At 43.7% G+C, this 25619-nt stretch overlaps 1 protein-coding gene across 4 annotated transcripts in view; it reads right to left on the bottom strand.

Annotated features, from left to right (window-relative positions):
- Positions 1 to 25210, bottom strand: part of LOC133444341 (genetic suppressor element 1-like) — a 45137-nt gene extending 19927 nt beyond the window's left edge. For 2 of the 4 annotated variants that reach the window (XM_061722056.1, XM_061722055.1), the window contains exon 1: positions 25046 to 25210. In XM_061722056.1, coding sequence (XP_061578040.1) covers positions 25046 to 25082 — 37 coding nt within the window. In that variant the 5' untranslated portion in view covers positions 25083 to 25210. Of the gene's footprint in view, positions 1 to 1114; positions 1165 to 13261; positions 13402 to 25045 lie in introns of those variants that run through there. The other 2 variants (XM_061722057.1, XM_061722058.1) reach the window with 2 other exon arrangements.
- Positions 25211 to 25619: the final 409 nt, after the last annotated feature.

Consider the following 25619-nt stretch of genomic DNA (forward strand, 5'->3'; position numbering starts at 1 on the left):
GACCCCCCCCCCCCCCCCCCCCCCCCAACTGCTTACAGCAATGACCTCATTATCATCACAACACACAGTCACACAAGCACCTTTAGAGCATGCACGCACTCCAACCACAAGAAGAGTAAACAAAGAGCTAAGGCAGTAAAGCAACTCATGAAAAATTCACGCGGGCACGTTGAACATGATTATTGAGTGTTCTGCTCATCACTCCGACGATGTTGATAAGCGTAAAAGGACAGTCGGGTGTCAGAGCCCGTCAGCTGAACTCTCCTATCTGCAGATGTGAGGTTGGGACTCTACCTTGTCCTGCACGTGAGCACAAGCTCACAGAGGAAGCTGCAGAGTGAGAGGTGGAGGGAGAATTTAGGGGGACTGGGCAAAATCTTAAACTTGGTGGACATAAAAGTAGAGGTGAAAAGAAGTCATTAAAGAGTATATTTCTACAGGAGATTAATCGAGGATTACAGCAAAGTATTGCAAAGCTTTAACAAAGATATTCCAAGTGTGATGTGTACAGTTAACACTTGTGTAACTGCTGACACGACTGGTTTCTTTCAGGTTCACTGATGTTGGTTTCGTAGGATCTGCTTCTTCCGCATAATGTTTATTTCTATATGTACATGTGTAATAACATGTAATAAAGCAAGTCCGGTGAAAGAAATATGGAAAAAAGTAGAAGCTTGGATCCTGACAGGCGCTCTGTGAATGTGTGTGCGTGTGCGTGTGCGTGTGTGTGTGTGTGTGTGTGTGTGTGTGTGTGTGTGTGTGTGTGTGTGTGTGTGTGTGTGTGCTGAGCCCAGCAGTCAAGGGAGAGATGATAAGACAGTTTCTATCGACTCCTTCTCTTCCTCCTTCCTCTCTTCACTCTCGCTCACTCCTCCCTGTCTCTTCTCTCCTTCTCTTTTCACGTTTATCTCTGCGCACTAGAGCTTATTCAACAAAAGCCAACACACATAATCTCTTTCTGTCTCTTGTGTCCTTTCTTCCTTCATTTTTCTTTTCTTACAAGCTATTGCTTTGATATTTAGCCACGTCATTCACAGGCACAAACACACACACACACACACACACACACACTAAATTGTGCATATGCACATAATTCAAACATGCAAGCACTCACCCTTCCGCTCACTGTTCTCCGGCTCGTCGTCTCTGCTCCTGTGTGAGACTCTTTCACTCTCCCCCTCTCAGCCTTGCAGCTGCTACGTGGTCACGTGACCTCTTTTCTATCCACTTCCCCCCCTCCTCCTCCTCCTCCTCCTCCTCCTCTTCGTCCTCCTCCACTCTATCTACCACCAGCCCCCCCCCCCACCCTCCCTCTTCATCTATCAACCCCTCGTCCTACCTTCTACTCCTCTACTCTCTGTCACTCTTTTTTATCTTTCCAGTTTCTCTCCTCAGCTGTCACCTCTTTGTCTCTAAAATTGCCGTTTGTTTGCCATTTTCTTTTCTTTCCTCGTTCTTCAACCTCCGTCCCTTTTGGGCTGCACTCCAGGGAGAGTGGCGGCGGTGCTGGTGATGGCTGGGGGTGGGGGGTGGGGGTGCCGGAGGGGTGGGGGGGCGGAGGGCTAGAAGGAGGAGGAGGAGGTGTGGGGTGATGATGGGGAGGGAGAGCGTGTGATTTGAGTTGTGTTTGTGTGTGCGTGTATGTGTGTGCGCATGTGTGTATTAGAGGATAGTGTTAGCCCTCCATCCATCACTCTGTCTCCCCGTTTCAGTCAGCTCTGTCTGCTTTGGGACGTGTGTATTGGGGGTTTACAGTGACCTTTCACCTTTCCCCTCTGACCCCTGACCCTGACGACAAAACGGTGGAGGATGAAATTTGAAAAAAATAAATAAATACAAAAAGCAAACTGATATATATTGTGTTTGCGCAATTTGCGTTTTATCACCGGTTGCAGCTATCAGGTACATCACTGTTTTTTGTATGCTGCTGCCAATTGTCCTTCTTTGCCTGTCCGTAGACTCTCCCACTGGCTGACTTTTATTTACAAATCTATTTTGGGACGTCTCCCTACATATTTGTGCGTGCACATGTGTAGAAACGTCAGCCATTATGAACCTGCGCTCACAGAACTTTATTCAGATGCAGGTCCCGAGAGCCAGAACTGAACTGGGTAAAAAAGGCGTTCAGGTTTTCTGCCCCCTCAACTTGGAATGATGCGCAGAAGGACTTGAAATTGGTTGAGCTTGTATCCTTGGGTAAATTTAAATCCATTTTAAAAGACAGAGAAATTAGCTCTCTCGGTTCTTGCGACTGCCCCGTTGTGTACATTTTACCATTGTTTTGCTATTGTTTCCCCAGAATGTGTGACTGACTGTCTGTGTTTGTATGTATTGTTTTATTCTTTTTATGCTACCATTTTGGCCAGGTCACTCTTGAAAAAGAGGTTTTAATCTCAATGAGTTTTTTTACCTGGTTAAATAAAGGATATATATATATATATTTAAATTAAAGGGGACATATGCAGAAAAAAACTTTTATTATGAACTTGAGCGCATGTATGTGGGGGTATAAACTCAAACACTCCACAACACAAGCCTGCAACTTTAGCCCCTTCTACATTGGCGGTCACCCCACGTTTAACGTGCGGATCTAGCGTGTCGCCTGTCCTTTTTACATTGACCGACCCAGGGTGGCGGGTCGCGGGAAGGTTTTGTTGATCATGTAACCTGAGTGCAACCCACCAGCTACTCACAGCCTACTACTACAGCCTCGGAGCCGAGGACGCCATAAACCGGCGTATGGTCCATTGTTTGAACAACTGGCCACAAAAATGACAAACCTGGGGGTTTGCAAGAAGCAAAACCCGGCCATCCTCTTTTTGAAAACTACACCTGTCTGACGGCATATAAATCCTGCCGATGTAGGGACAATACGTTATTCTACAAGCCCACGCAGCTTACGTTATGTTACGCGGATAATCCCTCCCGACCCGCCTTCCCTCCCATCAACTCGCCTTCGGGCACCAAGTGCCAAATAAGTAGGGGTGTAACGATACACTAATCTCACGATACGGTACGATACACGATATTGAGGTCACGATAACGATACGATACGATATTATAGCAGTATTTTTTTAACAACCTTGATAGAGGAATATATAACTGGAAAAAAATGTCTTTTATTTGAAAGACACATAATACAAAACAATGCTGTGCGTTTGCCCTATTTTTACAGTTTGTAATGCTTTATAACTGTTTAAGTTTTAAAGAGAAAGCCAGGCCAACCATTTTCCACAAACTGAACTAAAAGTAAATGTCAGGTTTGCATTATGCATCTTCAGTTTCATACAAGTAAAAATATTTTGCCACAAACTGAATAGTTTCTCTCATGTATGATTTGACTTTTTTCTTTTCCAGAAATTTAACAACTAAAATTGAATAAATAAATACAAGTAAATAAATACATACAATTTTACATCATAAAAAGATTTATTCCTGCTCACCTTATAAGTGTAAGAGGAGATTCATTTTTGTTAAGAAGGTTATTTTGGTAATTCAGGGTTCATTATTTTGTAAATATATTCTTTATATTCTGTAAATCAGGGACTATAATTACACTAGTCAGTATATCAGTTGTTAGTATGTTTTAGATTGGGCGGAGTGATACAGCACTAGGTGTTGTGTTGATGTTCTGAAATCCTACGCTGTTGAGCGGACATTGAAGTACACGCAAACTCACGCAGAAGTTGTCTCCGTGTTTATCCTACTCACGACCCCAAAAAGGTTTAATTTAATAAGGTAAGGCTTAACTCTACACCAGACTTAAATTAGGAAAGGTTCAGAGCTCAAAACAGGACCGCAAAACGGGACTACTTTCTCCTGAGCGGAGGAAGATTTTGGTCCGCGCAGCCGCGGCCGCGGTCGGATGCGCGTTTCTAGTCAACACAATAGATTAATATTAATAACATAATATCGCGATACAGGTTGTCACCTCCACGACACGTATCGTGACGTTTTTGTATCGCGAAATTTCGTGGCACGATATATTGTTACACCCCTACAAATAAGATGCCCATAATGCGCGTTAAACATTCATCACCCAGCGATATTAGCGGGATCCGATCTACAAACGCCTAACGATCAGAACTGTACTCCATCAGTCGTTCACTGAGCCCTTCAGATGTGCAGGTTAGTGTATAGCCGGTTAAAGTGTCAGAGAAAGCCTCGGCGTGAGTGGAGTAATTTGCCATTCACACAAGATTGGACAGTAAATCACGTTAACTATATTATCAAAGTCTTGGTAGAGTCATTTTTTTTTCTCAGCATCATATATCACATAGCAATGGTGGATGGACGCCCCTGAAAATCACTCATTCCTACATTTTAAAACTTGTTTAACAGCTGAATTAATAGTCATGGTCACAGCAGTCAACCTGAGCTTTTAAAAATGTGACATCTTCCTTCACCTGAGGACATCATCTCCCCAGTCTTGGTGTTTTGTCACATGAAGAGCTGCACCAACCTCTTTGAGTTAGAGTGTTTCTTATAGTTCATACCAAGCAAAGCCGCTAAGGAAGGAGCAGCTGAAAATGCTGACGTATAACAGAAAGAGAGCAGAAGCTTCAACTGAAGATCAACCACTTTTAAACAGTTGGTTCTTCTTCATGTGGCTCAAACACTGAGGTTAAAGAAAGTGCTCGGCTTTGTCACAGGTAAAACCACGAAGTGGAAACATTTCAAAACAGTGGTTTTTATTCATGAAATCAATAAAAACTAAATGTTGAGTTCTTCTGAACAACTGCTCACATATCAGATTAGTCACCACTGCTGTTGTCTGTTTGTTGCGTGACCATGTGACATGCACGTGTTTGTTAATGGACCTGAAATACCTGACGTTTAAGTTAAATTTAATTCCATGTCCGTGTAATGTCCTTCAGACAATTTTAAGCAATATACATCAGAGGTGGGGTAACTATTACTGCAGTGAATATCGTCCTATGAGTTGATGATGGGTCTCATTCTCCAGTCTGAGCTCTTCTTAAATACAGCATGATGTGTGTTTTGTAAATCAGTGATGTGTCTAAGTGACAACTAAGCAGTGCATGCTTTATGGCATAGCCACCAAGTGATTGACAAATGGCTATTGTATGCTTAATAAAGGTGTTGTGGATGATCAGGAGAATGATGAAGACACGTTTTTAAGGTTAGGTTAAAGCCAAACTTGAGGTTAGAGGTTTTATGGAAGTTGACAAGATAATTTTTTTGTTTCTTTTTGGAGTCTTCCTGTTATTAGAGTTGGAGATAAAGCAGGCCAGTGACACCAGCAGGACATAACTTTCTACTGCCAACATCAAAGTAAGCCAGTTCACAACTTAAGTGATCACCAGGCTCTTCACAGAGAAGGTAATGCCAATAACATACATACCAACGCCATCCAATAATATTCCAGTTAAACTCAATTTGATCTAAACCATTTATGATCAAATGTATTCCAATACGGTCACAGTTCATTATAAATGGTATTAATTACAGTTGCTAGACACCAACACATCAAGATTACACATCAACTCTGTTCAGCGGACGGCACACCAGAAGTCTATTATAGTCCACGTGTCTACAGGTTGAAAACTCAAAATACCAGTTGTTGCTCCCAGAGGCTAAATCACAGGTCTACACGTGATGGATTCCCATACGTATTAAATGGTGTGGTCAGAACAGGTCATGTTCTTAAAGGCTGCAGACAGACCAAGAGTAATTCATGTAGTCACTCAGTGCGGTTACATGCACACCTAAATCAAATTATTGGCAACAATGTAGTTAAGGATTAAACTGGAGTTTCCAAGAAATCCAAGTATAAATGCGCGAGAATACAATCGATTATTGACTGAGGTGCGTTCGACTCAGCGATGCTAGGGATTAAGACAACAATTCAACTTCCTGTTAGTGCATCTAAACGTACTGAGTGTTGTCTGGTGGCAAAAAGTTGTCAACAAAAAAGTCAAACCCTGTGAAATGGTGAGTGCATACAGGGATGTTAAAAGAGCAATTGACCTAAAGAGAAACTGGTTCACACTGCCAATGTACAAGATAAACAAAACAGATCAATACCAAGGACTTGTTTACTGAATGATGCACTTCTACTCAAATGAAATCTACATTTTTGGACTGATGGATGCATTTTTATTTGAGTTTAGAGGTAAGGGTTCAGAAAACCCCAAACACCAATTTGCAGTCGTACTCTGTATGACTTATATTTGCTAAATCACAGTATTATTATGCTGAAATGTGATCCCCCCCCTAATGCGACACCTTTTTTGGACCCTTTAATGAAGCAGACCAGTTAAAGTACTTTGAAGTACATCTTTAAAAATAGTTTGTTCGTTTAATGGAGCTGTAAATAGCGGCTGTTTCAAGTTACTATATTGTTAACAAAAATTTGCTATAATCTTGGAACTTGTTAATTTTAATGAAATGTGATACACTGACATTTTTATCCTTAAGGTGATCATAAATAGTTTTATAGTATGTGCATAAAACATGACCCTGTGGGTTAATGACGACCAGTCAGAGTAAGTATTCAGAGCGTCAAAAGAACAGCTCTTCTGTTAAATTTTCAAAGAAAAACTCTGAATCTTTAACTTTTGATGCCAAAACTCATTCAAATCCTCAACTGCACCATCTACAGTGTTTACATCCAGCTGATTTGACTGATTTGATTGGCTCCCCAAGATGTCATAGTTAATGAGCTCCAACGGATGGTCGCTAGACATACCTGCAAAGGTGGTCGTACGTCTACATTTCTAGGCTCTGTCAGTCTCACGTTGTCTTACAAAATCAGCGTGATTGTTTGGCGCATTTACTTCAATACTAAGAACCATGAGCCCACAGAGACGACAAACACAAATCAATTAGGATAACATGAGTAGACTCTGAGTTTGTTCACTGAGAAAAACAAAACAAGGAAACAAAAGTGTACTTCAAGGAAATAAGACAAATTGAGAGGCTCAATCTGTACAAGCATGAAGAATGGTTGGATGAATGCAAGATCTTGCTAAATGGACGTATCTTACATACTTTCACTCCGTTTCATAAAATCTTTTACTGCGGGTTGGTTGTTATGAATCACGTCTGTCCTACAAAGATCAACACGATGTGCTGCAGCTTTTCATGACTCCAGGTGGCCTGTTTGCTCTGTTAACAGAGGCACGTCTGTGGTTAGGCCAGATGTGCAAAGACGGCTGCACATCTATCTGAGCTGTTGGTTTAATGATACGTTATCTCTGATCAGCAGAAGTGAGGCCTGGCGTATTTACAAAGCAGAGGGCACGTCTTACGACAGTTTGCTCAATCTGTCCCAAACTACTGGGAAGCGAGCGCTTGTCTAGCACTTTCTTTTTTTCTCTGTCCGTCAGACTTAAACTTCTTGATCACCTTAAATAGTTTAAAGACATAATTATATTTTTTAAATTTGAACTGAAAACGATGTTGTGGTTTTTTACTAACTTCTGATTTGACATGGCTTATGGTTCATACATGGTTTCTGTCCTTTTTTTAACCCTCTTCTTTAAGGTGGACTGTTACACAAATGTGAATCCTGCTGGCAGCGCAACATGAGCAATCATCTGAGTCCGCAGATAAAATCTGAGCAATCAATTTTTTTTTCCTCCACTCTGGACTAACTGCCCTTTGATCCACCGACCACGTATCACTAAAGCCACTGGCAACCGCTAAAAATGAGCCCAGCACCACCGAGTAGTAGTAAAACGTCCCTCGGCTTTGCCAAAATAGAAATTATATCCGGGTGTACCTCCATTCATCCATGCACAAACACACCCATACACACACAACCACAATCACATTCTGCTCAGCATGATGTAAGTGATAGAGGACATGTCGACGCTCGTGTCTAACACCTCTCTTTGTGTGTCTCTCACTCCCTTCTTTTACTTTCGCTCCCTTACACAAAAAAAACAGACAACACACTCGACTCAGGGGGGCTGTGAGGACAGCAGGGGAGGACCTGCTCTGCCCCGTCAGCTCATTAAAAGAAGCGCAGTGTGTGTGTGTGCGTCTGTGTGTAAGCGGGGATGGGTCATTAAGGTGGAAGAAGAGGTTGTAGCACACTACCTACTCATTAACCCTCATCACACAGGCATGTCTGTGTGTGTGTGCGTGTGTGTGTGTGTGCGCGTGTTGTGTTCCTGTATGGCTACTATGTCAACACTTATACATTAAATTTACTATCCTCACTCGTATTTACGACCAGCTGCCTGACACTGAGAGTGTGCAGACAAATACAGACACACTCTCAAAAAAATGCTCTATTAAAGCGTTAGAACATTATTATTTGCGTTCTTGCCGTTGATACTAATCGCAGCAATGGCTACTGTTGCTGCTATAATAGCTGGCAGACTTTTTCAAATTCCTCTGACAAGCATGCAAACATCCACACACGCACACACACACACTCGTGAGTGAGGGAGAGTCGGAGAGAGAGGAAAAGTAGCCAAATGTTTTACAGCCTTTTAAACTTGTCTGTAATAGCAGTCAGAGTGGCGTCGACGCAGCAGTCTCCAGGGTTACTCCAGGGGCTGCTAAATGGCTTTAGTAGCTGAAGTCACTCTGCAGCTCGCACAGAAACACTTAACACATCCTTACAAACCATAAACAGCGAGCACCTTCTCCCACTCTGGGATCCCACACACTTGCAAGAACAACGACTTAACAGAAAAGTCAGAAGAAAAAGAAAAAAAAAAATCACACAAAGCAAGATATGCATGTGCACATTGTCTGCATTGATACAGGCGAAGAAATAGCACATGCTCAATTAGCTGACTCAGGATTCGGGCATTGTGCGTCACAGAATGTATGCATGTGACCCCTGGGGACCAAACAGCCAGCATGCATTTATAGTGTCGGGACAAATGGAGCATAAAAACCTCATACTGTAATAACTACCACATCCACAAAAAAAACTATAAAAAAAATACACAAGAAGCACATCCAAGAACGCGCTGGAGCATAGAGCGGTAGCACGTCGCTACGACGGAGGAGGTACGGGAGGTGTAGCAGTCGGTCTGCCAGAAAACAGAGCCATGTTTACTGTGCAATCATAACAGAGTCAAGATGTTTGTGAATCATCTATAAATCCCCCCCACCACAGCCTAAAGCACAAATGTGGGTTGTCAGCAAGCAGGATATGGCTCCACTTGAAAAGCTCCTATACCTCTCTTCTGAACCCCACCCCCCTCCATGGAGATCCTGCGATCAACATCCCTCTTTAAGTGACCTCCCCTCTGAACAGTGTACTTGTCAAGGAGCATGTTTTTACTGTCTTTCAGATGTTGAGAGAGGAAATAAATAACTACGCTTCTCACAGTTTTTCTCCCTGTGTGTCATCATTTCTTTGCCTCGTCATTTCCTCCTCACTATCTCCTTTTTGGTCTCCTTCCACTCACTCGCCTGCCTCTTCCGTCACATCAGCTGCAGCTCACTTTTTCACCTTTCGTGTCAGCAGTTTCTTCTGCAGTGTGTGGCTCAGTCTCGCTTCTCTGATGTGGATATGATGACAAAAAAGATATAACAATCTTGAGGGGAGCCAACCTTACTCTGCCTCAGTGTGTGTCGGCACCTAGCCGCGTACGGCTGCTGCCCTGCAGGATGGATTCAATATCGGTCTCTACAGAGGCTTGTGTCAGACATATAACAGCCTTAGCTCTCAAGTTGCCAATAACGCCGCTGTGGCTGGACCTCGACCATCTGAACAAACATGAGGTGCTGACGCGCACACCAGCAGATGCACACAAAATTTCCTCTCAGGCAGGTGCTTGGGCAAGTAGAAAAGTACGGCGTGTAATTGGGGAGTGTGCTATGCAAATAACAGGGGAAATAACAGCAGTAAATGACTTTGAAAGAACAACGATCAAGGTGCGGAAGAGGTCAGCCAATCAGAGCGAGTCAGGTACTGTTGGACAGGTCTGATGAAGTCGGGTTTAATGGATTTCATGGTCTTTTTCTCACGCTAGCGGTTTCACCGTACAGCTTAAAACAACGCAAGTGAAGCATTTCCATCTGTTAACTTCATTGTCTTCTGCAGCAGCACGATGCCTGTTTTTGACTATTGACAAGCTAAAGAACAATAGCAGATGGCCTTTAAGTCATATACAAAAGTACTATTCCTCCCAATTAATCATAGGAAAGAAAAGAAAGAAATTGGTATGAAAGCAATATTGAACTAAATTGAAATTTAAAGGGGTATCCCACTGCCAACCCTTGCCAACCATATTCACTTCATGAAAATGATCCCTCATGGAACGGGTCTGGCCCGCTTCAAATTCACAGTCATCTCTTCCGGTACAGGACGTACCAAACCAATCATGCTGATTCATACAGGAACATCTACTAAAACAACAAAGATGACACCAGAAATCCTAACAAAATACTGAATTAACAAGTACTTACTGCAAAACAGACATTTGCAGTAGCCCCTACTCTGCTGCACACCAGTTTGGATATCCAGTGTTGATGGCAGTCTCCCTGCTGCTCCATATTACACGCTTTGTTTCTGGGATTGGTTGATCCATTGACCTCCTAATGCATCAGTTGATACAGCCACCCCTGAAAACTAAAGGCCAGAGGAACCAGACTAATCAAAGAGGGAAAGAACTGGGACGGTTTATCTCTCTCCAACAGTTTTTTGTGTGATAAGCAGATACTCTGCTGGCCTGGCTTAGCCCTCGCCTTCCTGGATGGATCACTATCTTATTTTCCCCGTAGAAGGTTGCAGTATCACCTTTTAAATAATGTTGAAAAAATATGTTTGAAAAGTTGTAAAGATATGTGAAAACATACTTCTAGGGCAAGTTTATGGTGAATATATACGTCTGACCCACAGCTTACCAAAAGCTTAGGGGGAAAAAAAAAAACTTATGAAAGAAAGGAAAACAAAGTGACGTGACTCTGAAGCCGTGAGCTGTGTGTGAGCAGTGAAGCCTGAGTTTACGGCTTCTAACGGAGAAGGAGGTAATTAAAGAGATTGGAGGTTTACTCAGTAACCCCTGCTGAGCAGCTGGTCTATGGCAGGTCAGGGGCAGCACATGGTGCATGGAGCTGTGTGTGTGTGTGTGTGTGTGTGTGTGTGTGTGTGTGTGTGTGTGTGTGTGTGTGTGTGTGTGTGTGTGTGTGTGTGTGTGTGTGTGTGTGTGTATGCACGCTGAACTCCACCTGCGGCCTGTGTACACACACACAAAAGCGACGGGATCCGCTTGACTGCTGCTAATGCGGCCGGCGGCATCTATCTCAGCCAAACAATACAGTCGCTGTTAAAGGTCCCGGGTTAAGCCTGAATTATGGTCCCGCGTTAAATCGACGCAGAGCCTACGCCGTTGGCTACGCGGCTCTGCGTCGATTTGACGCGGAACCATAAATCAGCCTTTAGAGAGCGCCTCTCCCGTCTCCCTTGGGTGCTGTGAGGGGCCATCACGAGGAAGCGCTGCCTGGCGCTCCTGTGCACGAAACTTTACCAAGACCAAACATGAGCGGTATTTGATTAACAACAAGTCTGACGAGAAGACACGCAATAAGAAACCACAAACAGTTTTCACAAGCCGCATCTTCTGGGGCCCTATCAACACACGCGATTGTCTTCACTTAACCGGAACTGGGCCCTTCCAAATTCAAAATAAAATAAATTAAACTACTAACCTTGTATCAAAGTGATGTACAATCAGTGGTGGACAGTAACGGAGTAAATTTACTTGAGTATTAGATTTCTTTGGTACTTATTACTCTTACTTGAATACATTTCAGAGACAAATATTTTTACTTTTACTCGAGTAAATTTCTAGGAAGGCTGAAAAGTACTCGTTACTTTCAGGTCTGCTCTTTTTTCTTCTTCCCTAAAATCCTATTTGACACAAGCTGTTTTTGTCAAAGGAGGAGACCTATCACAGTGCACGCTCTCCACTGGGATGTACGTAAAGCTGAAATACGTCAAGCCTCCTCAAAACGATACCGCCAAAGTAGCCTGCGTTTGTCAAGACAGAGCCGCAACAAGTCAAGACAGAGCTGCAACAACGGCTACGCCTGCGTCAGGAGAAGAAAGACAATCCGCTGAGTCGTCTGAGTCTGATAATGAGCCGGACTCGGAGCAGGGACTTTCACAAAATCCTTGGCCGTATCTTAACTCAATGTTTGAGAAAAGTAATTTACTAATGTGGAAAATAAGAAATTTACTCTTACTCTTACTTTTACTTAAAGGAGCATGAGGCTCCTTTTAAGAAATGAGACTCTCTAGCGCCACCCTTCACCACGACGGCCGTTGGGGGTACTGCAGCCAACAGTGAAGCCGGCACGGGAGAACGGGGAGAACGCACATGCAGCGTCATGTGACGTCACATCCTCAGCCCAGCGCGGGAAATTCGGGACCGAATTGCATCACATTTTGCAGCACACAGCCTGTTCAAGGCAAAGGAGAGATACACTAGAGGGCTCATTCTTTTGGGTTTGGAACGCTTCATTCGACATTATTACTAGAAAACTTAAAATGTATACGGATTTTTTTCATAAATCCTGCCACAATCCGGCCTCAAGCTCCTTTAAAGTAAATTTAAAAGCATTTACTTTTGGATACTTAAGTACCTTTAAAAGCAAGTACTTTTCTACTCTTACTCGAGTAATATTTTGACTGAGCTACTTTTACTTGTAACGGAGTAAATTTTGACCAGTAGTATTTGTACTCTTACTCAAGTACTGGGGTCGAGTACTCTGTCCACCTCTGTGTACAATATGAACTTACATCTTGAGTTTCTGTTTGAACTCTACTGTTTTATTCTGCAATAAAGGTATGTGTTTTATTTTGAAAGAGGAAACCAGCAGGGTTTATTTCTGCTGCGTTCACACCGCAGGTTAACAGGAACCAGTTTGATTACATTTTACCGACTCATTTAATCACTCGCTTTCCATCTCGGGCACAAAAGTCTACCGCATTTAGTTTTTAAAATAGCCCAAGCATCACCTAAAACAATCCACCTGAAGGTTGACAAACAGACTCACCGAAAGTACAAACCGAGGATGAAATTAAACATGCATCAAAGCGAAACTATAAACAGCTGCAATCGAGGAAAATTAAATATCATAACCGGTGTAAAGTCGAAAGAGTCACTGATGATTACAACACAACAAATGAGACTGCTTTCAAAATGTCAAGACTCGGAGCCTCAACTTAAAAATACATATTTGGGAATAAAAGGAAGCGTTTATCAGTCAGTCCACCAGCAACAAAGTGTTCGTTTACGTCCAAATAACAGCAAGAGCAACTTACCGCCTCACCAGAGAGGAAATACACGCTCCTGCGCATCTTTACGTCAAATATATAAATAAATGCGGACTCATGTGTGCAGCGATGCCGGTGACACACACTCTCTCACACACACACACACACACACACACACTAGACTCTCACACACTCTCACACACTCACTCACGGCGAGGAGATGTGGGAAGGAGAAAGACAACTCATTAACTGTCCTCAGAGAGAGAGAGAGAGATGGGTGGTGGTGGGTGGGTGGAGGGGTGTGGCAGGGAGGGGAATGGGAGGAAGGAGGAGGAGGAGGAGGAGGAGGAGGAGGAGGAGGAGGAGGAGGAGGAGGAGGGTGAGCACCTGCTCCACTGACGCTCCCTGGAGAGATGGAGAGATGGAGAGATGGAGGGATGGAGGGATGGAGGGATGGAGGGATGGAGGAAGGGATGATGTGGCCCCAGACTGCAGATACCTCACCGCCTGGACATGTTTACTGTCCACTGGAGATGCTCAGCTCTGCTCAGTCACCTCTTCCTGCTGTTACACTGCTGCAAAGCACGTTTAACTAATTAGCAATAATACTAGTATTATGCTGCTGACGCTGCTTATTAACTAATTCCACCATTAATAATACTAACACTTAAATTAGAATTAGTTACACTGCATTAGGCATACCAGCGAGTCCAAGCCCCCTTTTTATTTGATGACAAAGTATATTCAACAACATCGAGATGAAAGTGGAAAACATACAACCAGCTTTTGATTCACTGAAATCAGTCAATGTGCTTTTAGGGAGTATTTCCAACGAGAAAAGTCTATGAAAGTTGGTTTGGATTAAGGGGGAAAAAGAAAGAAACAAACAAACAACACTGAGGACGTTTTAAGAGTTTATATCTGCAGCTCTCTGCGGTGCAGGGTTCAGATTGCAACATATGATGCACAATCAACCAAGCAGCACTCAAAACAGAGCAGCACTTCTGAAAAAGAGACACAAAATGTATCTATGTCAGATGTAATCTTTGCAATAAGGTTTATGTAAGCCACAGTTTTGGGGGATAATGTTCTATGATCTTATGAACCCGAGCTTAGCCCCAAAGCTGTGGCTTTGGCAGTGGAGCAGGTTATTAATTCACCCCAGGGTTGGGAGTTTGTACACAGACTCCTCTGCATGTCCAAGCGCCCTCAAGTAAGATACTCAGGTAAACCACCTGGCAAAGTGTTTCTTAGACTGTAGTGTGGGTTAAAAGGGCAATAGAAGGACCACTGCCAACCATGAATCGCTGCGGATGAATCCAAGGTAGAGTTGACCGGAAATACAGACTACAATGCAGACCAAAGAGCACGGGGCGGTAAAACATGTGCAGGTTCTGCCGCAACGGGGGGCTGCTTTCTTGTTTCTGGCAACAGAGGCTGTGAATACAAACAGGGATGTTGAACGCCTTGAAGGCCAACATGAAGTCCAACGGCACGATAAGACAGATTGATGTCTGCTAAAAAGACTCACAAAATCCTTAAAACATTTAAATACCTATCAACAGAGACAGACAGGGACTAGAAGCTTCTGGATGGGCACAAGAAACATCTATGCTGCATCATGTGTCGTTTTTATTTTTACGTAACAATATGAGGGCTTTTTGTTTTATTCATAAACTTCAGAAATGTTATTATATTTCAGAATATATCAAATGGGTACTTGCATGTATTTCTGTAAGAGTTGAAAGGTCTGTGCATGAAAGCGAGGATTGGCAAAAGTCATATATAAGTTCATATGCAGCAATTAAAAAACGAGGTGAAGCAAAAAAATGGTTGAAGCCTGACATTTGGACTCATTTGGATTCATTCATATCGTATTTTTAAATCAAGTTTGGATTTTAAAAAGCAGCTCCACGGTGTTCACCTGCCTTTTCTTTTTTGCAGGTAGGTTTTGAAGTGAACACATCAGAGATTTTTCTCTGAAACTGGCTGCTTGAGGGGTTGCCTGGGTAACCTATTGATTAAATGCCTCATAACTGGAACATTCATGGTCTTTCATGTGTCTCTTATCTGCATATCAACATTAATTGTCAAATTAGGGGCAAAAGCATTATTATTTTTTCGCAGCTGGAGGTAATATGGTGATGGTAAAAAGGTTGATAAGAGCAAAGCTGCAGGCCGCAAATCCAAAACAATTGTCTGAATGCCGACTTAAATGCTCCGCACCCGGAGCTTGGAGCAACTGCTGATAATCCCATCGTGGGATATTTACAATCAGCTCCTTTTAACATTAATCAGTCACATTTTGATCCACTGCCAATACAAAATGATTCATCGAGGCACATTTAAAAGCAGAACCAGACTTGAGTGGCAGCTCCAAAAAAGTTTTACAAGTTGTTTTGAATCAGACGTGTTCAAATCATCGTACATTTTTGTGTGTTGTTAAATTCTCATCCCACAGTGATTTAACTGAGTTTTATTAAATACGACTTTCCCCGGCTTCACTAACACTCCTACTATATGAAGAATCAACTATAAGCGAGCTCAATACGATTCATCTGTCATCATCTGCTATAAGCCCCCCTTCAGCCTGCTTCATTTAGTCAAATATTTCAGCATCTCCCATGGGCCTCTCTCTGTCTGTGTCTTCCTTGATCGTTCATCCCTTCATCCCTTCATCCCTCTCTCCTTGTCTCCCAAGCAGCTGCTCTACTTTGCAGCTACTTAACAGCTGTTTTGCATCAATTTGCGCCTCAGAGTGCAGATTTCTACCTTGTCCATCTTTCCCCTTGCTTTCACTTCTCATCCCCCCCCTTTTCTAAGATGCTAGATAAACAGTATCACCAAACAGCCTTGATGATTTCCTCAATGAACAGAACGGGTCCTTCGAGTCTTTCCCTGAGATTCATTCAGCGATGAAAGATGCACACACAATAGCCTGCCACTGATGACTGACGAACGCGCACTAGTTGGTGTATAGGCAAAAAATAGACACACATGCGTGCACACTTATGCCTTGTGTGCACGCAGATTAGCAGGCTGCTACTCTCCTACTTCTCTTTCTATGAAAACAACAAGTACTGAAGGAAACAACGGCAAAGAAAAGAAAGAAGTGAGGCTCCATATAATCCCCAAATCCCTCTCTCTTGTATTCAGACCCACACAAGACAAAGGGGGGGAGTAAGTGTGTGTGTGTGTGTGTGTGTGTGTGTGTGTGTGTGTGTGTGTGTGTGTGTGTGTGTGTGTGTGTGTGTGTGTGTGTGTGTGTGTGTGTGTGTGTGTGTGTGTGTGTGTGTGTGTGTGTGTGTGTGCACATTTATGCAGTAGATGTGTGTGTCTGCAGAGACTAACATAGCTTGACATGATTTATGGTTTGGCTGTGCTCTGCAGGCAGACACTCTCCGTTTTCTCTGAGGTGGGTGTCTCACCTCCATCCTTTGTGACCTATACAGGTTGTATAGCTGTGTGTGTATGTGCATGTGTGTGTACATGCATGTGGTAGGGAAAAAAAAGAAGATAAAGTGTAAAATGTGCCTGTGCCCGTGTGTGAACTGCAGGTGCATGAAGGGAACCTGAAGCTCCTGACTGAAAATGTGCTGCCTACTTGTTTTTGTGTGTGTGTGTGTGTGTGTGTGTGTGTGTGTGTGTGTGTGTGTGTGTGTGTGTGTGTGTGTGTGTGTGTGTGTGTGTGTGTGTGTGTGTGTGTGTGTGTGTGTGTGTGTGTTCCCTTGCAGTGTTGGGGTCAGAGCTTGCAGTGGTGTGTATTCTCTGTGTGGGTAGTACTTGGCGAGGGGACTGTAGGATCCCCCATTAAGCATCGTGTAAAAGAGGGCAAGCTCAGAGGCCATTATGAACTCCAGCCATAATAGCTTCGGGAATCTTACTGCCTCTGGAGACCTGGCCATTAGCCTATTCCTCTCTCATAAAGCCCTCTATCCATCACATGCGCAAGAACACACACATTTGTATGCAGACGAAGCGACACACAAACACACAAGTACACTGTTTATTCATCTGTGGTTAAAAAAAAAAAAAAAACAGAGAGAGAATAGAGCCTGGTGTACTTCTACTAGAACAATCCACCAAGACTTCCACAGATGTCTTAAAAACAGATGTATTCATTTGCACATAAACACTTGCATAAACACACACACATACACGCGCCTACAGATGCTCATTTACAAAAGCAACGAAGCATAATATCAGCTATGAACCAAAACTGCTGATTATCTAAATATATTCCTCCTTCCTCATCCTTCAGAAGTGAGCCGCTGGAGCAGCCTGTTAGGTCTGGTCAGGTAGGATATTACGAACAAAAACACTGTCACAAACAATGGTGCTACATGGCTGGACAAGCAACATCACAGCAGCTAAATCCATCCTCTGAGCATTTGGTTTCACACACACACACACACACACACACACACACAGAAATTGGGGGAACATGTACACATGCTTTGCAGTGAGATTTATTGGCAATTTAGGCGGTGGAGACAAACTGCAAAGGCAACAAGATGACAATCCTCGTCCTCAGGCAGGTGCACGGACAAATAAACACGCGCAGGGGGGCGTACCGTGGCTGGCGTGCTCACTATCAACATGTAAAAAGTGTTCAAACACACAAGGGGGATTCACCGGTTTATCTCTCGTATCATGCACAAAAACTTACATCCCCAAGGTGTGCACACAGAGAACTGTGGCTTTAATGAAACACACACACATACACTGCACAATGTGTACAAGCACACACAAAGCAGAGGGAGTCCTGAGAGGAGAGATACCTGGGGATGGAGACACACTGGCAAAGGTAAAGCTGGAGTCAGTCACTCTGTCCTCAAGCAAAACACACACACATACACACACACATGCATGCATGCATGCATGCGCACACGCACACACCCAGTGCTGTAAAGATAAGCACTAATCCTGTTTATTACCTCCTCCCTCTCTGCACTCTCCCTCTCTTTTTCATTTTATCTCTCCCTCTTTTTGTCCCTCTCTTCCCTCTTCTCTCATTTTGTCTTTCTCTCCTCCTCAAGCTTGTTTCAGCAGTGTGCACACTCACACACACACTATGTCAGTTTACCCCTGTGATGTTTGCTGGCCTGGGGCTGGGAAGAGGAAATGGGAAGGGTAGTGTTGATGTGCTGCTCTTTTCCAGCTCCAGCTCTGTTCACATCCTGCAGAGAGAATTACCTTCTCTTTGTCTGTGCGACGGAGCTGCTGCTTTTACCATCTGTGCAGCGGCTACAGTGGCAGGCATGTGCGCGCCCGTGTGGGCATTCGTGTCTCACTACATTTCAATGATATTTGAAAATGAAGACATTTTGCAGGATTTGATGTATTAAAAGGGACGGATTACTGTCAGATGAATTTCCTCAGAGTCAAAGTGCTAATAATGATCATGAAACAACTTAATGTCCATTTAGTGGCTGTTTGGAGCTTTTGTTCTTGTCATCACGTTGCTTGAAATTCAGTTTTCTGTTTTGTGTCATCATCTTTTTAACTGTCACTCCCTTCTCTCCTCTCATTTCCTGCTTCCCTCCCCTGTCAATCTCTTCCTCCACTTTTTCACACCGCCCTCTGTGTGTTTCGCTCTCCAGATGGGTGGCAGGGAGCAGCAGCTTGCTGTGGTCAGGCCAATTATTTACATAATTATGATCTCCCACTTAACCACATGATCCCTTACCTGGGCGTGGGCAATTAAAGCCGCCGTCATTATGCAGATTATGCAAATACCGCCAGAGGCAGAAGACGATCACATATAGGCAAACACATGCCCTGCAAGTGTTCTGCTGATGTGTGTGTGTGTGTGTTTGCGCAACAGCATGTAGGAGCATATGCAGCAGTTTCCTGATTGCTTTTTTTTTTTGTTTCTTTGGAGTCAACAGAAAGTTGAAGTGTCTATAACACATTTTTATGACAGTTCAGGACAGGAAAAAATTGTGATATAGTGATTTGAATCAGGTTTTTTTAATGTACATGGACATAATAATAGGTACAAGAGTACGGATGAGAGATGAAAGCCAAATTTATGTAGCAATATCACGTCTGACCACATGGGGGGCCCATAGGGCTGCTGTGTTGACAAAAGAGCTGCCCTCCACCATGTCTTGTGTCTGACAGCAGGGGCGGACACAGGAACTGTGTTGCAATATGCTGCCCCCGTGTGGTTAGAAGTGTTATTGCTACATACAGGGACTTTAAAAAGTCAAAATTAGGAGGAGGGAGGGGTTGATGGAGGTCCAAAAGACCCATGTTTCAATCCTGACTAGTTTTTCATAAGATCTGTTGTGTTTTGCACTCCATAAGGGTAGATTTACACATGAAATACATCAGTTGGGTCACAACTAGAATTGATGTGGGGTGGATGCATCCATCATAGTCACGTTAAAGTCAAAGTTTTCTATCTTGCCAACTCCAACCCATCTGCAAATGACTTAAAATGTGGTGTTGGCAGAAGAAAAACCTCTGCAGTTTACTACTTTGAACACGCATAGTTTGTGCCCATCTGCAAAAAATACAGCTCTTGAATTTCTGTTTCTAAGAGTTATGTTATACCTTCCCTCTGCAAACTGGAAAAAAAGGAAAAAAAAAATGTTGGCACGTAATCAGGAACTAATTACTTAAAACTGTGAAATCATGGCATATAACCATAATATGTTCTCCATCATGATTAGATGATGAAAGGAATTGGCGTCAGTATTGACATTCATAATCATGGCACTGATGAAATAGTGTGGCCTGGTCCCTTTTCAAAATGAAAACTGAGTACTATCTCTCTCCCTTAATTATCTGGTTTTTTTTTTTTTCTTGAACTGCCCCTTTAATGTCAGGATCAAACAGTAACTGGTGCTTGTTTGCAGAAGAAACTAAATGCTGTTGAAACACAACAGAATTCATGCAGACGAGGACGGCAGATGGGAGGAGAGGGCTGTAAGTCACCCATGTTTGCTAACATGGTGCAGCCAGGTGGCAGACAGAGCCATGCCCATGGGCAATCAACAGGCTCTTCAGCGAAGCGACAACATGGATCTCTGTGTGTGTGTGTGTGTGTGTGTGTGTGTGTGTGTGTGTGTGTGTGTGTGTGTGTGTGTGTGTGTGTGTGTGTGTGTGTGTGTGTGTGTGTGTGTGTGTGTGTGTGTTTGGGGAAGACTTTCCTGCTACATGGAGCATTGCGGAGCTCACAAAAGGAGGCATGTGTAAACTCACACCTCCATTATGAAGGATTCATAATGTCCCATCTAAAGGCAAGTGCCATCTAACTGCTGTTAACCAGCTCTCCTCCTCACACAGCATCACATACAAAAAGAAGAGACACACATACTGACTGCTAACACACACAAACACACACGTGTTCAGGAACTGACACATTCAATCAGTGATGTTTTGACATGGTTCATGAACGTGCAGATGGTGCATGACCAGCAGGGGCAGAGGACTGCACATCTCTCCGCGTTTCACTTGTATTTTGTGCGCTAAGGACTCGCTGTCCTGTGAAAGATACTAATGCCAGCAAAATTTAGCTTCCGTGTTTTCATTTGTCTAATCCTCACACCATCTGCTTGTTTCCGCACATAGAGCTGCACATTACAAGTTTATTCCAGCGTCAGTGTATGTGTGCATACTGCGAGCATAAGCCTGTCACGTCTCTGTGTGTGTGTGGTGGAAAAGGGAGCTATCAGGAGTTGCTGTTATCACCTCGGGTCAAAAACTGCTGGCATTTATCCCCATCTCCCCAGCTCAGTGAGCAAACAGGCTGCACATTTGTGTGTGTGTGTGTGTGTGTGTGTGCGCGTGTGTGTGCGTGCAGGATCTAACACTTTCTGCCTGCTCTAAATGAATGTAAACATCACCACGCAGGCATGTGTGTTGCTGCCTGTGCACATGCTTTGAGTGAATCCTCTTTTAATTAAGAGCTCATTAGTGACACCAGCTCTTTTACCAATTAGAGTGGTTTGCTTTCCTGCTCATTTGTTTGTTTTCCAGTTAAGACATTACCAAACTCACTGTTTTATTCATTTCTTTTATTTTGGACGCCTCCTCTAGGTTGATTTTCATCCTCTCTGGAGGTTAGGAAACATAAAAAATAGATTGTGCATGTTTTTTCCCCCTCACTTTCATTCTTTGTACTTGTGTCTTGGCAAGAGAAAGTCACCCGGCTCCCACGTGATGATGTGTGTGTGTGTGGTTGTTATCTTCTCCACGTTATCAAGCTGTTGTCATGGTCTTTTATTCATCTCATTAATAACACTGCCCTTGAGGTGGAGCACTGCGACCCTGTTTTCATTGGTACACACGCTAGTGAGCACAAACATGCACGCAAACTGTACACAGAGATGCACACGCGCAATTAGCAACACAAGAGAACCTGACAGTAGCTTTCTTTGACGCACCACCCATCTCACCCTCAAGCGCGAGTACACAAAGATACCCCACACATGCACGCAGAGGAGAATTACGGCCAAACACACACACACGTGAACGCGTGCCAGCAGCTTCTCCAACCACTGGAGCACATGCAGTACACACGCAACAAGCTGTGTCTCATTTGAAGCGCAGCTCAAAAGGAGAGATGGGATCCTGGCCCCAACCACCACCTGGCATCTTTATCAAGGTAAAAGGACAAAACTGGGAGGCATGACATGAGATGGCGGCAGACGAAAAAAAGAGAAAAACTGGGAAGCAGGGAGAGAGAGTCAAATTATGGGATACGGATCCACAACCAAGAAATCTTCAATCTATCATTACAGACTCCCAGGACTTAGCCTTAGTCTGCCTCCACCACAAAACACCAAGCCATGATGGATATCAGCATACCGTTTGAAGTGAGTTTACACTAAACTTAAACTGGGTTTTTTTCACGTTCATGTCTGGAAAAATAGTTTTTCTTCTTCCCTTTCTCAGATTCCGAGTCGGGCGTGCTGCTCATTGCCACCAGTAACTTCAAGCTGAGCGTCCTAGACGAAGAGCGAAGATCTTTTGTGCTATTGTGGCACTCGTGCACATCTTGTGAGTCTGAGTCATTTTTTTCCTGCAGCCTGAGAGATCTGGACTTCTGTGTTGCTGGCTTGCAAAGGAACAAAATATATTTTGCAAGTGTGTGTTCATGTGACATCTGCAGTAAATCACTAGTGTCCTTGCGGTTGTACCGCAGATCATGAAAATCAATACCGAGGTCAAGTCGAACAGAAGTGCTGTGCCCCCGATAATACCACAGCAGTCAATAAATATGGCGGGCTAATGCACGCCTCGACAATCTGGATTTCTCAACCTGTCAACTCCCAGTGATAACCTCAGTGTGTGTGTGTGTGTGTGTGTGTGTGTGTGTGTGTGTACATGAGTGAAGGCATGCCCCAGAAGCATCACAAATAGAGCCAGTTCCCCTGATGACATTGTGAGCTCCTGCTGGGTCACTGCAAACAGTTTCAAAGGATAAGTCATGAAATTTCATATAATCTGTTCACTGTGAACAAAACCAATGAAAAAGTAGAAACTCTTTACTTTGTGTGAAAAAAACTGGGAAAATAAATGAGGTGTTTAAGTGTGAAAATGTGTTTAGACCGGGGCGTAGTTTGCTTTCTAATCTATCTCCCAAATTCAAAAGTGTTTTATTTGTGTACCGCTGAGTTTCAGAAAAATGATGTTGTGTTGCAGCTGGTGGCAAGAAAAGGAGCAGAGAAGAGAAAAGAGGTAGAGATGTAAAAATGTCAGGCAATGTTTTATAAGAAAAATCCAACAATAGTGACGTCAGCATTTTAAAAGAAAAAAAAAAACAAGTGTGTCTTTGGCCTAAGAAGTTTATTGATTAAAACAGCTTGTTGGCTTGATTATCTATGAAATTATCATAGTTTAGTTTTGTCTTCGTTTATTGTTGTGATCATGTGACCAGTCGCTGAGGTAAGGCTGTAAATTGCGGTCATATGCGCCCTATTCGGGGGTCGAAGAGCGGACGACTGCAAAATCCCACTCTACTTTCCTTGTGATCCCCACAAATACTCGTTTTCAAGATTGTCATGCAGATAATATGTACTGTGCTATTAGCTTGATTTTTTATTGTTCCTTTCCATCTCCATCCCTCACTCATCCTCACTCTGCTCCACTTCTTCCACCTTGACTAATCACACCGTAATCGCTTCCCATCATCCACACACACACACACACACACACACACACACACAAACACACACACACACACACACACACACACACACACACACACACACACACGCACACACACACCCTTTACCCAACCCCTACCCCCCCGTGCACTGTCAAATGATCATTGAGGAGCGAGTGTGTGGCTGACACAGTCTCCACAGCAACGGCAGTTAGGACCAGGAGGGGGGCTGGGGCATCTTCAGATGTGTGAGTGACGACAACACACACACACACACACACACACACACGCACAAGCTCGCGCCAGCACAAACAGGTGCACACAGCCACACACAACGGTGCTCGCCATGACAAAAACCTATTTACACGCGTGCACAAGTTCACACTCAGAGACGTTCAAAAGTACGCACAGACACACCAAATGCAACCTGGGAAACTGAAAGAAGAGGATGAAAGCAAGAGTGGGGTGGGGAGGGGGGGCAGGGGGGGTGTCTGCTTCCTGGAGAGATTTTCTTCTTTTTTCCTCTTGTTCAAATGAGCACACGCACTCGCAAACACACAGAAATACACAAATAAAGACAGCAGCACATTATCACTCGGATTCAGTCATGCATGAAAGCAGCTGTATAAATCCAATTCACCTCCCCTCTTTTTATCCGTCTTGTACGCCCCCCAGGGTTTTTAATCATTGACCGCGGTCTGGTCCAGACAACTAAGAGGTCAGAGATCAGTGTTCAGGGTTCAGGGGGAAAGACTCGCCTGACTTCCTGCAGACACTACTGTGTTTCACCCGTTATCGTTCACATCATTCCTTTTAAATTACCCCCAAATCCCAGTTTACGCACCCTCCCCATTCCCCACGCAGCTTGTCATTTTAATCCCCTTTCTTTCTTGCTGCCTTCTCGCTGACCTCCCCCTCCACCCGTCACTTGCCGGTGTCATTCCATCATCCAGCGCTGCGTCGTGTTGGAGCACCTTTCTGAGGTCGCCTCACACCTGCCTCCACGCTGACGGCGGCATGCGTGTCACTCACAGAGTAGTTTGAAAGACCACAGATAATAAACGCTGAGGCTCTGCAACTGTAGGAAGCGATGCCACTTCAAAACATAAGCTGTAAAACTAATTCTTTTATATGCTAAGCACAAATGACAGCCTGGAGTGTTGTGTTATTTTATTCCAGGATTACGCCACTGAATTGATCCAAGAATATTTAAGCAGCCGCTCTGTTCTGTACTAAGTTTGATGTCAAGTATGAGCCACACAAACCTTGTTTTGACTTTATTTAGCTTTTTGTTCTTTTACAAATCATATAAATTAACATGATCAGTCACCAGAATTGCTGACCATTCATTTCATACACTGATGAATAATTTGAGCTTCATCTCCTTTTGTTATAAGTTTATTTTTCGTTACCTTCATTCAACATTTTCCAATATAAAAAGTCAGCAAAAAAAAGGAAAAATGTCTTCATGTGAGAACAGCAATTCACTATTATTCAAACTGTGACTTTTAATTAAAATAAAGGAAAATACAAATACTTGCTGTGTATATAGTAGCCAGTACAGACGTACAAGGATAACTTCATGATGTGACATCTCTGAAGCCATTAATTATGTGTCTGTGTGTGACAAGTCTGTCAGTGTGTAGAAGAAAGTGATTGCACTTCATGAGCCGGCTGCAGACAAGAGAAGAAGAAGAAGAAAAAGGTCTTACCTGGGAGGTAGAAGTGTGGAGTCTTTAATCCAAACATGTTTCCGGAGCCCTCCTTCACTGACTCGGGGGAGCCGGAGTCTGGTTACAAGAGGAAGGAGAAAGGGCAGGCAGACCGATTGGCATTTAGTCAACCGAGTTAAGGAGATTGTTGGAGGCGCAAGTCATCAGGCGCCTTCCTCCTCTCCTCTCTAGACCCTGCTGTGGGAGGGGGTGCTGTTGAGGGAGCGGGAGGGGAGGTCAGCCTCTGCTTCCCCGCCTCTTCACCTCCTGAACTGAAGCCGTGCTGAGAGCACAAAGGTGTAGGAAAACAGAGAAGAAAATAAAGAAGACACGCAGAGAGAACAGAGGGGAGGACATGCAAAAACTCTCCACACGCTGGGGACGGCAATGTGTGCTCATGCCATCCTTCACTGAGGAGATTGTCTGGGAGGGAGAGCCTTGCGAGAGAGGTGGGAGGGTGACAGGAAGGCTAGAGAGGGGAGAGGGAGAGGGAGAAAGAGAGTAGGAATAAAGAGTCTTCAGTCAGCACCCTCTCCTTTTTCTTACTCCTGCGCTTTGTAATCCCTTCCTTGTT

The sequence above is a fragment of the Cololabis saira genome, chromosome 5 (genome assembly GCF_033807715.1).
Source record: "Cololabis saira isolate AMF1-May2022 chromosome 5, fColSai1.1, whole genome shotgun sequence".
Classification (NCBI taxonomy): Eukaryota; Metazoa; Chordata; class Actinopteri; order Beloniformes; family Belonidae; genus Cololabis; species Cololabis saira.